Consider the following 14142-nt stretch of genomic DNA (forward strand, 5'->3'; position numbering starts at 1 on the left):
GGCAGTCGCAGAGATGTATTCCATTCCCATTGGTAGAAACGGATTTTCTGAATATAGCATTACAAAAACCTGGAATTTTGTTTTCGTTGTACGTGTTTTGTACATTAAATTAAATTCAAATCGTTGAAGATACCAAAATTGAAATTGACATTTGCTAATGTTAAACACACTCTTGACATTCTAGAGAAACAAACCAAACTGGAAGAGAATCTGTGCAAGCAAAGTGGAATGAATCTCTCTGCAAGCAATTGAGTGCCTTGATCCAATTTCCATCCATCAAGATGCGTTTAAATTTTCTGATGGAACATAAATCCTTGCTACGTATCAAATCTGTAAATTCATTATGTGTTTCTGAAAAAACCATATTTATCAGTAATCATGGTAGATCATAATTTACATGCCCAAGGTAGAGACCACAAGCAGGAGCCATAGGACTAGCCGCCATCACAGACTTGGCATTCAGTACTCTTTCCACTGGCAAAACAGAATTATGTAATGCAAAGATCAGTTTCAAACAAGACAAGAATAAACTGCAATGCATAAAAATATTCAAATGCGTATAACACAGAAATTCAGACCATCTGAAATTGTGAGATCTCCAGTGCCAACGGATTTGAGAACACCAACAAGTAGTCGAACCTGAAAAGATTCAACTGAAGTATAAGTCCATAGATCACAAAAGGGCTCAAACTAGAACTAAAAGTTGAAATTCTACAATATTGCTATTAGTTACAAAGGTCACAGTCAACTAAACAAGAGGCAACTTTATAATAAACAAATTTGCAAACACCATCATACTAATTTAAATTCTCAAATTAGTTGTGAGAATAGCATACTTAAAATAATCAATTGGTTTCCCTATTCAAAACTTAAAATTTAAAGAATTAATGAACTTAAGAATGAGTTCAAAAGTAAAATCCTAGCACCAAAATATATCCCAGAAACATAAGAAATAGAAAGGTTAACACAAACCTGGTGGTAAAGAAAAGAGCGGGCACGTGCTGTTACAACAAAGCAACGATGTCTTCTCCTTATACCAAATCCTAGATCCTCACTGTAGGAGCCCCCTGAAATGTTAATGTCAGAAATAGATCCGCTAGTCATGTCAGTCTGAAAATTTTTGCAGCATGAATCTTCCCCTTGAAAACCTTTCTTTTCCCTCTCTATGATTGATGGAAAATATGGAGTTGAAGCCACCTCAGAAACAGAAAGTTCATCTAACGTTCTGATGGGTGATTTTGCCTGTAAATATTAAGTGCTTGTACAACTTTAAAATAGTTTTTGGAAAAAGTTAGAAATCTCTCACATAAGGATTTTTACTTAAAAAAATTGCATTTCACATATAACAGAAAGAAATGGAGTTCAAAGAATAACTAGGGAAAAAAGACTTAAAAAAAAAATGAGCAGCATATATCTTCTGATGATTCCATGGTCCAACATTGGCTAGGAACTGGAGTCTAACTGTAATAGTTTGGTTATTTAGCTGGTTCAAGCCAAGCCCTCGATACAAAGTTTTCCCAAATATTAAACCAAAAACATTGTAACTATAATGCACTGGGTAACATGAAGAAATTCGATTATCTTTGAAATCCAAAAATAGCCCTCAAGTTTTCCCAAATATCAAACCATATATTAACAAAATTGTATTCAACATTGGGTTGCTATGATGACAGCCATAACCAACTTAAAAATTATAAAAAAAAAAAAAAAAACCCTCTGTTGGCACATGCATCCTGCCCTGCCATAACATTCTATATGCATGGGCTTAATAAAGGTCAAAACATTAATAAGATTACATTGTACCAATAAGTACCTATTAATATTATGAGCACTGAAAAGTCTTTGGAAAATAAGGCATCTTTTTTCTACATACTAAAGTATTAAATTAGCTCATATGAATAAAGAAATTGGGGTAAAAAGAACCCATTTACAAGACAAGGAATAACCTGACAACCAGACGCCCTGAAGGAACTGAAATCATGATGTCCAACAAGAATTTTGCATGCTTCCTGCATGAATATCAGTCACTTATATTCTTTACTGACAGAGAGAATCAATGACTGGGTAAAACAAGGGCACATAAACTGTTTGATAATATTTAGCTAACCTGCATAGCAACTAGATCTAGTTTTTCAGGTACGTGCCATGCCCGATCTTTCTCAAAGGTAGACAAAGGCTCTGGTCCAGATAACAATCGGTAGAAGTACCTTTTTTTTTTTTTCATTAAAATTCAAAACATTTATCCTCTGAAATACAAGTTATTAATAGTCTGGTACAACAAAAGTAGAGGTATGACCCATGATAGCATACATTGACATCTAAAAGGTTTAAGTGGAATTGGTGGATGCTCATACTTTGAACAAGGCTTAAATTGAATATGCCATTATATCAGCTAATTAATGTATTCCTCATGATGTTATCCATTTTCTTTTAAGACAATTTAAATCTATTAATACCTACGTGCGTTCCTGAGCTTTAAATCTGGCATGGAAATCAGCTGGAACACATTGAACATCAATCACCATAATATCACCTTCATTCTTCTGACAAACCAAAATGAAAATGTGAGGAGCTTTAGTACACTAGCACATAAAATTAATAGAACATGTGGATAAATGAATCAGATCAAGCCACACGTCACTCAGTAAGTTATACAGCACCCAGCATGATTGGAACTCATAAAAATAGGCTACCAGGACAAAAATTAATTCCCAAATTATAGAAACACAAGCACATGATCCTGTCACGACTAATCAGTGCATAATGCAGGAACTTCTACAGATGATGAAAATAATAATTGACTAAAAAGCCACTAGATGATGGTTCATATCGCTAATAACAGAAATAAATGTAAGCAGTTCTTTAACAGTAAAGCATAAATGTTTTATGGCAAAGAAAGGAAACCCTTGTCCTCAAGACTGCCAAGGTGCCTTGGGCAGGTAGAAGCAAGTTGAGTTTGCATCATGATGAAGCCACATCAGGATCTCACCCTACTTGTGATTCACCCACTAACTTAATGATCACAAGTGAGGCCAAAGAAGCATCAAATATTTCTCATGAGATCCATGGAACAGTTATAGATGAAATCCCTATCTATGACTGCAGACATTTGTAAATCTCATCAAAATATATTGTACTTGTTGTTATCAAAGGCGTGCTTGAGGTGCACCCTGGGCACAAGGCATAACAGGCGACTCTCCCAAAGCCTCAACAAACAAAAGGCGGCCAACCTATACCATGTGCACCCAGGCGCACCTCGTGCAGGTCAGGCCCAACCAGCCCGAATTGTAAGACAGAAGCAAAAGATATATGAAAATTTATAAGATACTATCACAGCGAACCAAATGGACGTGCAAAAAGAGGAGATAAATTATACCAGCATTAGCTATGTTAGTGTATAGTGCCACTGCAAAAGTACAATATCACGAATTGGCCAAGAAAAATAAATAAATGTATAATGCAAAGTTTTCAAAAAAATTGGTTAAGGAGAGGAAGACAATGTGCAGGACACATTTGCTTAATTTACACTTGCAAAATATTAGAACACACACCTGTAAGAAATGGTTTACAGCTCTTCTAACTACCGCTGGTTCATGAGGTGGTAACTGCAGTTTCATGAAGAAGAAAATAGCCATTAGCTTATGTTTTCCTACTTTGGCAAAAAGCCCACTAATAAAAACAGCAAATTCCACGCCAGCTGTATAGGTACGCATGCATCTACATGTGCAGCAATCTTGACATTTTGCTTACAGTTTCCAAAATAGTAAGTCTCACTTCAGTAATTTTGGAAATCTTGCTTTCTCACTCAGCTAAAAAAACAGTTTCTTCCAACAAAAACTAAAAAAACTCACTAAAACGACAAACATTAGGAACTCTCACTAAACCAAGTCATTATCAGTGCCAAAAACAAAATAAAATTCAGCAAAAAGTAAAGAAATCAGGGAGCACATTAACATAAGTACACAACATACCACTTCATCAGGCTTCCTTTTGCTTATGCGTTCTACATCAACATGGCAAACATTTGATAAGGCATGTACTCCAGCATCCTACAACAATTGAAACTAAGCATCTATATCATAGCCCAGAAAAAGAGGGAAAATGCTAAACAATATAATGTACATATGAATATGATGATAGAAATTAGTACCATATGCAGGATACACACATATATATTGATTCTTTAAAGGAAATAGACAAAGCGATAATTGAAGAGGATATAACTACGCACCTGTCTAAAACCGCATGAATATTTGTCACACTAACGCATATTATTGCAAATGCGAAAGTTATCTTCTTTTAAGTGATTCAAAACTCTTCTTCTATGTTTTTCCATAGGATGTGATTTTTTTTTAATTTCATCCATATTATGCCATTAATGATTCCAAATTCTGAATGGTCTTAGACTCATAGTCATGTGCTGATAATACAAATGGAATATTAAGATTAAAATAATGAAAGTAGTAGGAACAGACTTACAGTTCTACTAGACAAGGAGACTGATACTGGCTGACCAATAAATTTATGAAAAGCCTCCTGCATTTAACATTGAAAAAAAAAAAATTAACACAACTCAACTCTTATCACTAGATATTTAAGGATGCTAAAATCAAAATAATTCTTCTTAAACTTTTTCCCATTGGAAAAGGTCAGCATTTTGAAAAGCTAAAAAGACTCGTCTTTTGCTTCCTAAAGCAAGAAAATTACATTGTAGAACTTCCCAACAATGCCCAGAAATGTAACATAAGGTACTTTCTAAAAAGAAGAAATCCAAAAATTTTCTTTTCTTTTCTCATAAAACAAATAAAGACCATTAGATATCACCTCGAGTACCCCAACCACTGTTCTGCAATTGAGCTGCTTCTGGGAACCCGAGAATCGAGTTCCAATATACTCAATAGCCACCAAGTAGCGTTGAAGTCTAGGGTTTGGGCTCATTGGTTTAGTAACAACGCTAGATTCCAGTAATTCGTCGTCGTCGTGGTCTCTGAAATCTTGGGTTTTTGAGATCTTCGAAGGTCTAGTAGGAGATTCAGCAGAAGCACTATCAAGGGAGTGTTTAGCAGTTTCTGTCATTTGATAATCTGGTTTTGTGTTTCACTGGAATTCGTTTTCTTGGCTTCCAAACAGCACCAAATGCGAGTGGGGATTTGATTTCAGTACAGAACGCCGGACACATTAGCTCACAGCTCGCTCAGGGTTTAGGGGTTACGATATTCAGGTGGTAATATGGTCTTAAGTATGGGCCAAGCCTTAGCCCATCTGTGAATTAACTGAGTTTTATACCGAATTCAATCCTTTGATGATGACGACATGAACGGGTTGTTTTAATCCAAAAAATCACTGAATTGATTTAATTTAATTTAATTTAATTTTTTTTATTTGATTTTTCAATTTATTGGTTCAATTTCAGTTATTCTCTTAAATTTTCTGTTTTTCGATTTGGTTCAATTGTTAAAATTAAAACAGATTGAATTTTAGATGCACAGAAAAGAAAAAAGAAAAACCTATCTTAAATAATAGTAACCAACCTAGAAATCGAACCCTCCCGAAAATAATTAGACCCAACTCACAACCGAACCCATCACACCTAGAAACCCTAACAGAAGGGAAGAACCCAACAAATAGCACCTAAACGCAGTAAGGATTCCTCCCATCTTCCTCTATAGCAACAAAGAAAATCGCTCAACAACAATGAAGGGTTATTGTAGAGCTCCTTGACATACAACGCTAAAAGGATGACCTTTCTAGTCGTGGTGTAAAAGTAGATCTCGGAAATATGAGTCAGCTGGAGCAATATAAGCTCTCTCACTGTATAGAACGAACCCAAAAAATAAGAAAATAACTGAATTCCGCAACAAAGACGAAATCACCTACCGCCACCTCGTCTTGAAACCTTAACACCAAATGCAGCACACAAGAAAGGGAAAAAAAAAAAAAAAAAGGCGCTTCTCATTGAAGAGATGCGTGCATGTAATCAACCAAACACAAGAAGCAACCATATACTAACAAACCCAGCTAAGGGAGAGCTAATCCTCAGAGCTAGGCCACAGAACCAGAAGGCAAATTCCTTCCCTAACCAAAGGCAAGGAATGCCAACAGGAAGCAAGCTTGGCAAATCAAAGAATCCAAGGACGTAAAACACACCCAAATGAGATCTCTCTCTCTCTCTATAGGTTCAGTAATAGACGACGCCTGGTTTAAAGGCCTTTCACTTAGAATGTCATCGGCCCAATTAGCCTAGAAAGTATTTGTGATAGTCGAAATCTTTTAGGAGCCTTGCGTTACTTCCACCGACTGAAATAGATTTGATAATAGTATTTAATCCAATTTAGCCAAATTATCACAAAAGTTCATTCAATTAAACTGAAAAAAATTCCCATCACATCCCATGATTTCACTTGCATAGAGAATTGATTTTTGCTTGAAAATATTATAATAAGAAAGAGTAACAAGGAAGAGGAAGAGAAAGAAATAGCCTTTTTTTTTTAATAATTATAACTGGCTTCAAATGGAAAGCAAAAGAAATGATAAAACAAGAAGGACAAAAAAAAAAGAAAAAAAAAAAAAGAACAAATCACATAAGAGGAACAACCCTCAAGATCTAATGATCTATAGCATTGCAAATAACTAAAAGAAGCTCTAAATTGAATTTTATATTGGCTTCTTTACATAATTACTCTTTGGATTGTAGCCATGGAGAGAGAGATTCTTCATTAAATTAGTCGTTTTCTTGATCCTCAAATCATCATCAGGTTTCCTATCTCCTGCTTTTGTATGCTTCTGCCCAAAGAAAAATAGAGTAGCAATTAAAAAGAAGAAACATAACAGAGTAATAACTTCCCTAGCCATCACAGCCATTTTAGATGGGAGCAACAATACTGTGGATCCCCTCATCCAATTTTAGTTAGTGAAGTATCTAGGCATGGTCCAAACATAGCACAGCAAAATTCACAGAATTCAGCTACTAATTTAAAACTGATTGGAAAAAGTGCACGCAACAATAAGATCAACATGGAGTTTAACAACAAATTTTAAGGCAAAAATTGCATCATTGTCAGAAGATGTAACAGTAAAACCTCAATTGGGGACAAAATATATATCCACTAATTTAGGAGAGTTAACTTACCAGAAAATCGCCGTTTTTGTCTATCTCCATTCGCAGACTTGCAGGCTTATTGCTCGTTTTAGTGTGTGGAATCTTCTCTCGGTTTTCATAGAAATTGAAGTCATCTAACAATGATGTCTTAGCTGAATAACTCTTAAAAATTTTCAGCATTTCCAAACCTTGCTCAAGTCCTATCTGCAAATTATTATAACAAAACATGTCAGTCCAACCTTTAATATATTGAACATGATCAGATGCTACTAGGCACAAATATCCGTTCTAGCTGCCTCTTCTGCTAGATATATTGGATCAAAATTTCAAAACTCCACTTGTATAGTATAGCCATTGAAAATAACAGAAAAATGACAATATACTCGGCTAAGGTGAGTTTTTAATGCAAGGGAACCATCCACACAGGCCACAGCATATTGCAGAAGACTTCCACAAATAAAAGCTGTCGTGTTAAGAGAACAGATATTTTTCTCGCAATCAAGAACAACATGGCAAGGTCAAGTGGAGCAAACATTCATAATAAAGCAGTACTACGATGCACGAAACTCACCTTTTGACAACCAATATGTATCTAGTTCCAACCATATTTATCAATTATACCATAACAAATGAGATAATGTAAATGTAGGCCAGGCTGGCTTTCATGACAGAAAAATTAGATTGCAATCAAGTATGAAATAAAGGAAACACCTCTTGTGTGTCTCTGCTAAAAGTTACAGGCCTCCTGTCATTATTTTCCAGGATGATATGCCGCAGCTGACTGTTAGGAATGTCTTTTATGACATGCCATTTAACTGGGAAGAAACCGTTCCATTTGTCGAGTTGCCAAAAGTCCATGTCTTTATCAAAATCTACCTGCCCAACCATCTCAGCTATCCCAACAAATTGTCCACTTCCATTAACCTGAAGTTACAATCAAGAGAAAATGAAAGGGAAATGAGGGCTTTAACAAAGGATTTTATGTCAGACATAATAAGAAATGATTAAGGCACTTTCAACAGAAGATAGAAGACATGTTTACAACTCACCGAGAAAAAGAGGAAAATTGGACATTTTGTGCCAGTTCCACCTGATCTCTGTTCTGCATCACGGAATGCGGCATCTAGCTTCTTATTGCCATTTGGAGTACTAGCCCATACGTCATACTTAACGCTCTTATGAATGTCATCTTCATTGTAAGATTTGATGACGTAGAACTTAGCATGTGTGTACTCAGTTTCAAAATCAGGTTGGTTATACTGATCCCTTTGTACAGTGATTCCCAAGTCTTCCTTGACAGCAGTGTCCGGAGGAGAAATTTCATTAGAAGCCCTAGGACCGCAAGTTAACTCAGTTGATGTTTCAAAATCACTCTTTTTATAGAATCTGTCTATTGATTTATTTCTATCATTTCCATTCCATATCCTTCCATTCTGCCTATAGTTCATAGGACCACTATGCGGGAATGGACCTTGTCTTTGGATAGAATACAAAGACATATTTCCTACAGGATGGTATCCCTTCAAGAGGCCTGCTGAGAAATCAGAACCCAATGTAGACATCTGTAACATGAAATGTTACATCAGCAGAAACTCAAAACTGAAGGAGTATTGATGACCAATTAACATTATGAATGTCAAAATAAATTAAAAGATAAACACAAACAAATCTATGAAAAGTCCATGAACATTAAGAGTAGTCATCTATGAACTTCATCAATAATCAAATTATAGACACAAAAGTTTCCCTTCAAAAGAACAGAGAGACATCTCTACATCATTAGCACAAAACCTAAACTAAATATTTAAGGTCAGAATAAAATAGAACTTCTACTGCTTCTATGACATCATAATATGACAACTAAACACAGAGCATTCGATTCATTCCACGTTTTTTTATCAAAAAAAGCAAACATTCCAGCAAAAGATAGTTGGCATTATAATATGGAAGATTAATTTGACCATAAACATGTAAATGTGCTAAAAAGAAGATTAATACCTTGTTTAAAGGTCTGCTTGGATGCATGTAAGTAGACTTAGAAGACTTGCCACCAATGTTGCCATTAGACTTCATTGAGTTCAAACCATTGGCCTTGGAAAAACTAGGACCTGAACTGTATTTTCTATTTCCAGAACCACTATTGCCATTTGAGACATCTCCAACACATGTTGAATCCCATGAATAACAAGGCATGGACTCTGATCCATAGGAAACTGGACGCGGAAGGTAACCAGGAGAAGAAAAAAATTGTTGCTGCCCATCTACCCCAACTACTGTCCCAGAAGCATATGGACTATAGCCAGGTAAATAATAGACAAGTGATCCGTTGTCTGATTGCATTCCCTGAAGCAATCAACCAATAAAGTACTATCAGTTATCAATAAGAGACATTTATATAAAACTACCCTTATCAGCCGAGCAGAATTATAAATATTATCGCCAAACTTTTGCAAATAGGCATACAAGTAAACGTCAAATGAACATACCATATGGGATCCATCTGCTTGAAAATAGCCATGATCATCCAATTGTGTGAAGGGTACGCTATATCCTGCAACAAAGGGTTCAAGTTTAAGATATCAATAAACAATAAATAGATCTAAATTCTCAAATCATAAAATTCAGAATTCCAAATCAAACCATAAGAAGCAAAGCTTTATTTGAAGCTAAATGAAGGACCTCAATACTTTCTAACAGTTATCATAATTTTTATATTATTTTCTAGGCAATGCATACATATTATCATAATATTATTTTCTATATTATGGAGACGTGCCACGGAAGTTTTATGTAATCTCAAGATTCCCAATAAGTTAAAAGGAAAATTTCACCGTACAGCCATACGACCAGCTATATTATATGGTAGTGAGTGTTGGGCACTAAAGGAGTCATATGCGTCTGAGATAAGAGTTGCAGAGATGAGAATGCTAAGGTAGATGAGTGGTCATACTAGACTAGATAAAGTCCGTAATGAAGTATTAGAGAAAAAGTAGGAGTGGTACCAATTGAGGATAAGTTAAGAGAAGTGAGATTGAAGTGGTTTAGTTATGTGAAGCGTAGACATACGGAGGTTCCAGTCAGACAAGTAGAGCACATTAGGTTAGAAGATAAAAAGAAAAAAAGGAGTAGACCTAAATTGACTTGAAGGAGAGTAGTACAACATGAACTAAAAGCATTATACATTGTTGAAGATTTAACCCAAAATCGTTTAGAGTGGAGAAAGCGAATTCATATAGCCGACCCCAAATTTTTGGGATAAAGGCTTAGTTGAGTTTCTAGACAATGCATCTAAATACATATAGCCTCAAAAAAGCAAATAGGTCTCGAGCTACCTCAAAGACATTGGTCATTCCATGGCAGTATAGTCTTCTTAAGAGTATTTATAATTGCATTTTGCAATCTAGGCCACCTCACTACTGTCATCATCTCATCCACCACCTAGTCACATGAACTCTATCTCATTAAATCTAGAGTACACATAAGAACATCCTCCACCATTAGGTGTGCCAAGTCCTGCAAGAATTTTTTAGCAGATCTCAAAAGCTCTTGCAGAAAATATAAGAGCACCTCAAGTCCTAAGTAGCAGTCCAACAAAAAAGCAACTTAACTACCCTCATGGTACCCAGAGCATCTAAAGATTTTTTTTTTTTTTTTTTTTTTGGTGCATGAGTTACAACTGTCTCAAAACTAAAAATAAAAACAATAGTGCCTGTAACACTAGAAATTCAGCCATTCTAGTAATCTAGTTATAATCAAGCATTGAATATGACATTAAGGCCTTTCATAGTTATCATGATTGAAAACATGCTAAAGTAAATAGTCTTTTCCCTTTTCACATAATCACACCATTAGCCTGAAAATCATTCTGCCTGTATGGAAGTGAAGTAAAAAACCAATACTTAATCATGAAGCTGATTAATGTCATTTTATGCAATACATTGAGTAAATTAGTACACATCTCAACTTCACTGATCACCTATCATTTGAGTACTTTAATTAAGATTATGACCTTCCATTGAATTGACTTTGTAAAAATTCCTAGATATCATATATAATATAAGAGCATATAATTGTCTCAATATTCCACCTGGGTAGTAATAATTGTAACTATTGGTAGGTGGATTCTGAACACTGCGCTCTTCAACTGACTCTTGATCAGCCTCCCCTTTGCTGCTAGAATTACCATCCCCTTCACCTTTGGCATTAGAGGTAGCATCCCCAGAAGAGCAATTGGATGAGGTTAAGTCAGAAGGCATTCCATCTTTTCCAGAAGCCTGAAACAAAAGAGTTCAAAGGAAAATAAGACAACAAAAAGATATTCATGTAACACCAAGCTCCAAGCATTAAGTAGACTCCTTGCCAAAATAACCATCCACCACAGAATAAATTTGTGCAATGTAGATGACTAGATATACACATACAAAGCCACAAAATTGTAAAATCTGAAGAATTTAAATAAAACACTAGCAATCTTTATAAATAAGAACAGATTCCATCCTCATGGTACTCGCACATAGTTTTTTATTCTTGAACTCATGTTATAATGACAAAAACTGCATTTTCTTGAGTTGTAGTGTTCTATAATTCTCAGTCCAATGTATTCACCAAACCACAAAGTGAGAATTGGACCAACTATAGGAAAGGTGGGAATCTAAAATAAATTTTCACCTTCATATTCATAATGCTATTTGTCCAATCAAGCATGCATCAAGGGAAAAATAGAAAATAAAAAAAAAAAATAAAACGAAGAAGAAGAAGAAGATAGATTAATATGACATACCACATCATGCCCAGCCAATTTTGTAAGGGGCTCTGACTTCAATCCTGTAGGGACAGGTTCAGCTGCATTATACAGTTAAGAATACAATATTTATTCAAGCTGATCAAAGCGTGCAGGACTATGATCTCATTGAGTTGCCAACAAAATTTATATTTGTCTTATAAATAATAAGAAATATGTTGTCACTAATAAACCATCTTACCGTACACCAGTACTCAGTCAACACACAACATTTTTTTTTCCAGGATAAAGCCAATATGCAATTTTAGCAGAAGGAGGAAGGAAGGAAAAGAAAAGGCATAAATGAAACAAGCCAAAACATTTTACTTTCAATGAAAATCAAAATATTTGAATTCACAACAAGAATTCGTCATTCCAGCTGATATAATATCAGCTTAAAAGCCCAAAAGGCCAGCCCAATAAGACACCCGAACGCTTATAGGATGGAACCAAGATCATGACTCAGATAAGTGAGAGATTTAGATGGACGCCATAACACTCACCCAACCAGATGTGACTCCCAATCTAACACGATCACCATCTAGAGAATCCCAGATTATCTGGGATTCCAAGTCCATTCGAAAGACTCCCTCCTAAACTGAAACCTCCTTTGATCACTCTCCTAACCCAAATAGGAGTACAACCCATGCATATAAGAAGGGACAGCAGATCTGCTTCTATGACCTAATTAAATTCTCACTCTCTATCAAAATTACTAACTTCTAACTTTTGCATCAGAGAGGTTGCCAAGCCAACACACAGTGTTCATTTTCTCGTGTTCCAGGTCTGTGCACGCAGGAGTTCCCAGGCCGCATCACCAGCAAACTTCAATATAAATAACATGAATAACAAAGATTTTATTTTCCGGTTTAAGTAAATCAGAAAAAAATATATATATTACACAAAAGAACTAAAAACTGACCCGTAATCTTACTTTAAAAAAAAAAAAAAGGGGGGGGAGGGGGGGGGGGGGGGGGAGAAGAGGACATAAGAAAGAAAAAGACATAAAAAGCATACAAGACACAAAAACTGAAAAATAGAAGCAAATTCAAACAGTAAACCCAATAGAGAGGATACGTTTCTCGAGTTCCGTTCCAGTGGCCATTGTCGATCAATAAAAGCCCACGTTAATTCCTACAAACAGAGAGATAGAGAGAAAGAAGGGAATAGCAAAAGAGTTAGTCAAAGACAAAGCACAAGTCTTTTTTTACCAAAAGTTTAGTTTATTTTCCATCTCAACTACTATTGCGAAAACAACTTAAATAATTTTCTGATGAAAACTTAGAGAATAAGATACCTCAAAATTGATTTTTTTTTCTTTTTTTTTCTCATAATAAAATTCAAACAAATAAAAAAATCCAAATTACAAAGGAAAAAATGCTGTTTGCACGCTATACACCAGGCACCCGTTAGCAACTTACACGAAAATGGGCTAAAAAAAAAAAAAAGAGATTCCGATTCCTATTTACTATAAATAAATGAAAGCATAAGATTCTATTTTATTGTTATCTTTTGATAGTGATTTTCCGTCTCTTTTAAAATAAAAATCAAACAGAAGATAGAAAATTTTCAACCAAAAAAAAAAAGAGAAAGAAATTCTCACCCCAGAAAATCAAATACAAATAAATGTTGAAAATTTTTTTTAAAAAAAAAAAGGATATTTTGAGGAAAAATCGGAGCTTTTATGTATATCTCTCACAGCTAACAAGCAACTTCGACGGATTTTTTGTTTCTTGTGGGTGTGTTTTTAAGAGGGAAAAAATCTGCTTGGTTGCTGAGAAATCGTGAGAAATTAAAATTTCATGATAAGTCCACAAAAAATAGAAAATCAATTCACAAAATGGAAAATTAGAAACGGAAGTCAATGAATCAAACTAAATTGGCAGATACTAAAAAGTTAAAAGCTTCATTTCATTGGATACGTGTTTATTACGCGTACAAAGAAAGCAACAGAGAGACTAAAACCGAACAAAAATGATAAATCGGAAGTGGACCTGAAAGAGACGGATCGAGGCCGAGACGAAACCGAGAGACCCGATCTGTTGTGACCGGAAAACCGCTTTTCAGTACAGTAGAGAGCGGTATACCAAAGAAGGAAAGAAAGAGACGAAGTGAAGTATAGGCTGGAAAGAAGGAGAAGGGAGAAGATGAAGAGAGAGGGGCTAATTATGGAATGATCGGACGGGTGAGATGAGTTCCTGCTTTTCAGAAGAAGAAAGAGTGACCGTTGGATGTAGGGGTAAAAGGTCAAGAGGGTATTAGT

General features: G+C 35.3%; 2 protein-coding genes across 4 annotated transcripts; both read right to left on the reverse strand.

Moving 5' to 3' along the window:
• Positions 1-54: 54 nt before the first annotated feature.
• Positions 55-5265, reverse strand: LOC110642500 (uncharacterized). The gene is made up of 10 exons (XM_021794586.2): positions 4825-5265; positions 4480-4536; positions 3972-4049; positions 3552-3605; positions 2461-2543; positions 2108-2207; positions 1947-2009; positions 973-1242; positions 579-639; positions 55-474 (listed from the first exon to the last, which is right to left on the reverse strand). Exons 1-10 carry the CDS (start codon positions 5074-5076, stop codon positions 377-379), a joined length of 1116 nt encoding a protein of 371 aa, XP_021650278.2. The 5' UTR covers positions 5077-5265; the 3' UTR covers positions 55-376.
• A 1202-nt stretch (positions 5266-6467) lies between these two features.
• Positions 6468-14142, reverse strand: LOC110642509 (YTH domain-containing protein ECT4). 3 transcript variants are annotated; one of them, XM_021794596.2, is made up of 10 exons: positions 13874-14142; positions 12957-13013; positions 11880-11941; positions 11187-11373; positions 9586-9650; positions 9098-9442; positions 8149-8661; positions 7811-8023; positions 7130-7303; positions 6468-6783 (listed from the first exon to the last, which is right to left on the reverse strand). In XM_021794596.2, the coding sequence occupies exons 2-10, from the start codon at positions 12982-12984 to the stop codon at positions 6655-6657; spliced, it is 1716 nt and encodes a 571-aa protein (XP_021650288.2). In that variant the 5' UTR covers positions 12985-13013; positions 13874-14142; the 3' UTR covers positions 6468-6654. The 3 variants fall into 3 exon arrangements, with proteins under 3 accessions (XP_021650288.2, XP_021650295.2, XP_058007115.1); XM_021794603.2 differs by lacking the exon at positions 13874-14142 and adding an exon at positions 13483-13721; XM_058151132.1 differs by lacking the exons at positions 11187-11373; positions 11880-11941; positions 12957-13013; positions 13874-14142 and adding an exon at positions 10432-10520.

This window comes from Hevea brasiliensis, chromosome 8, assembly GCF_030052815.1.
Source record: "Hevea brasiliensis isolate MT/VB/25A 57/8 chromosome 8, ASM3005281v1, whole genome shotgun sequence".
Classification (NCBI taxonomy): Eukaryota; Viridiplantae; Streptophyta; class Magnoliopsida; order Malpighiales; family Euphorbiaceae; genus Hevea; species Hevea brasiliensis.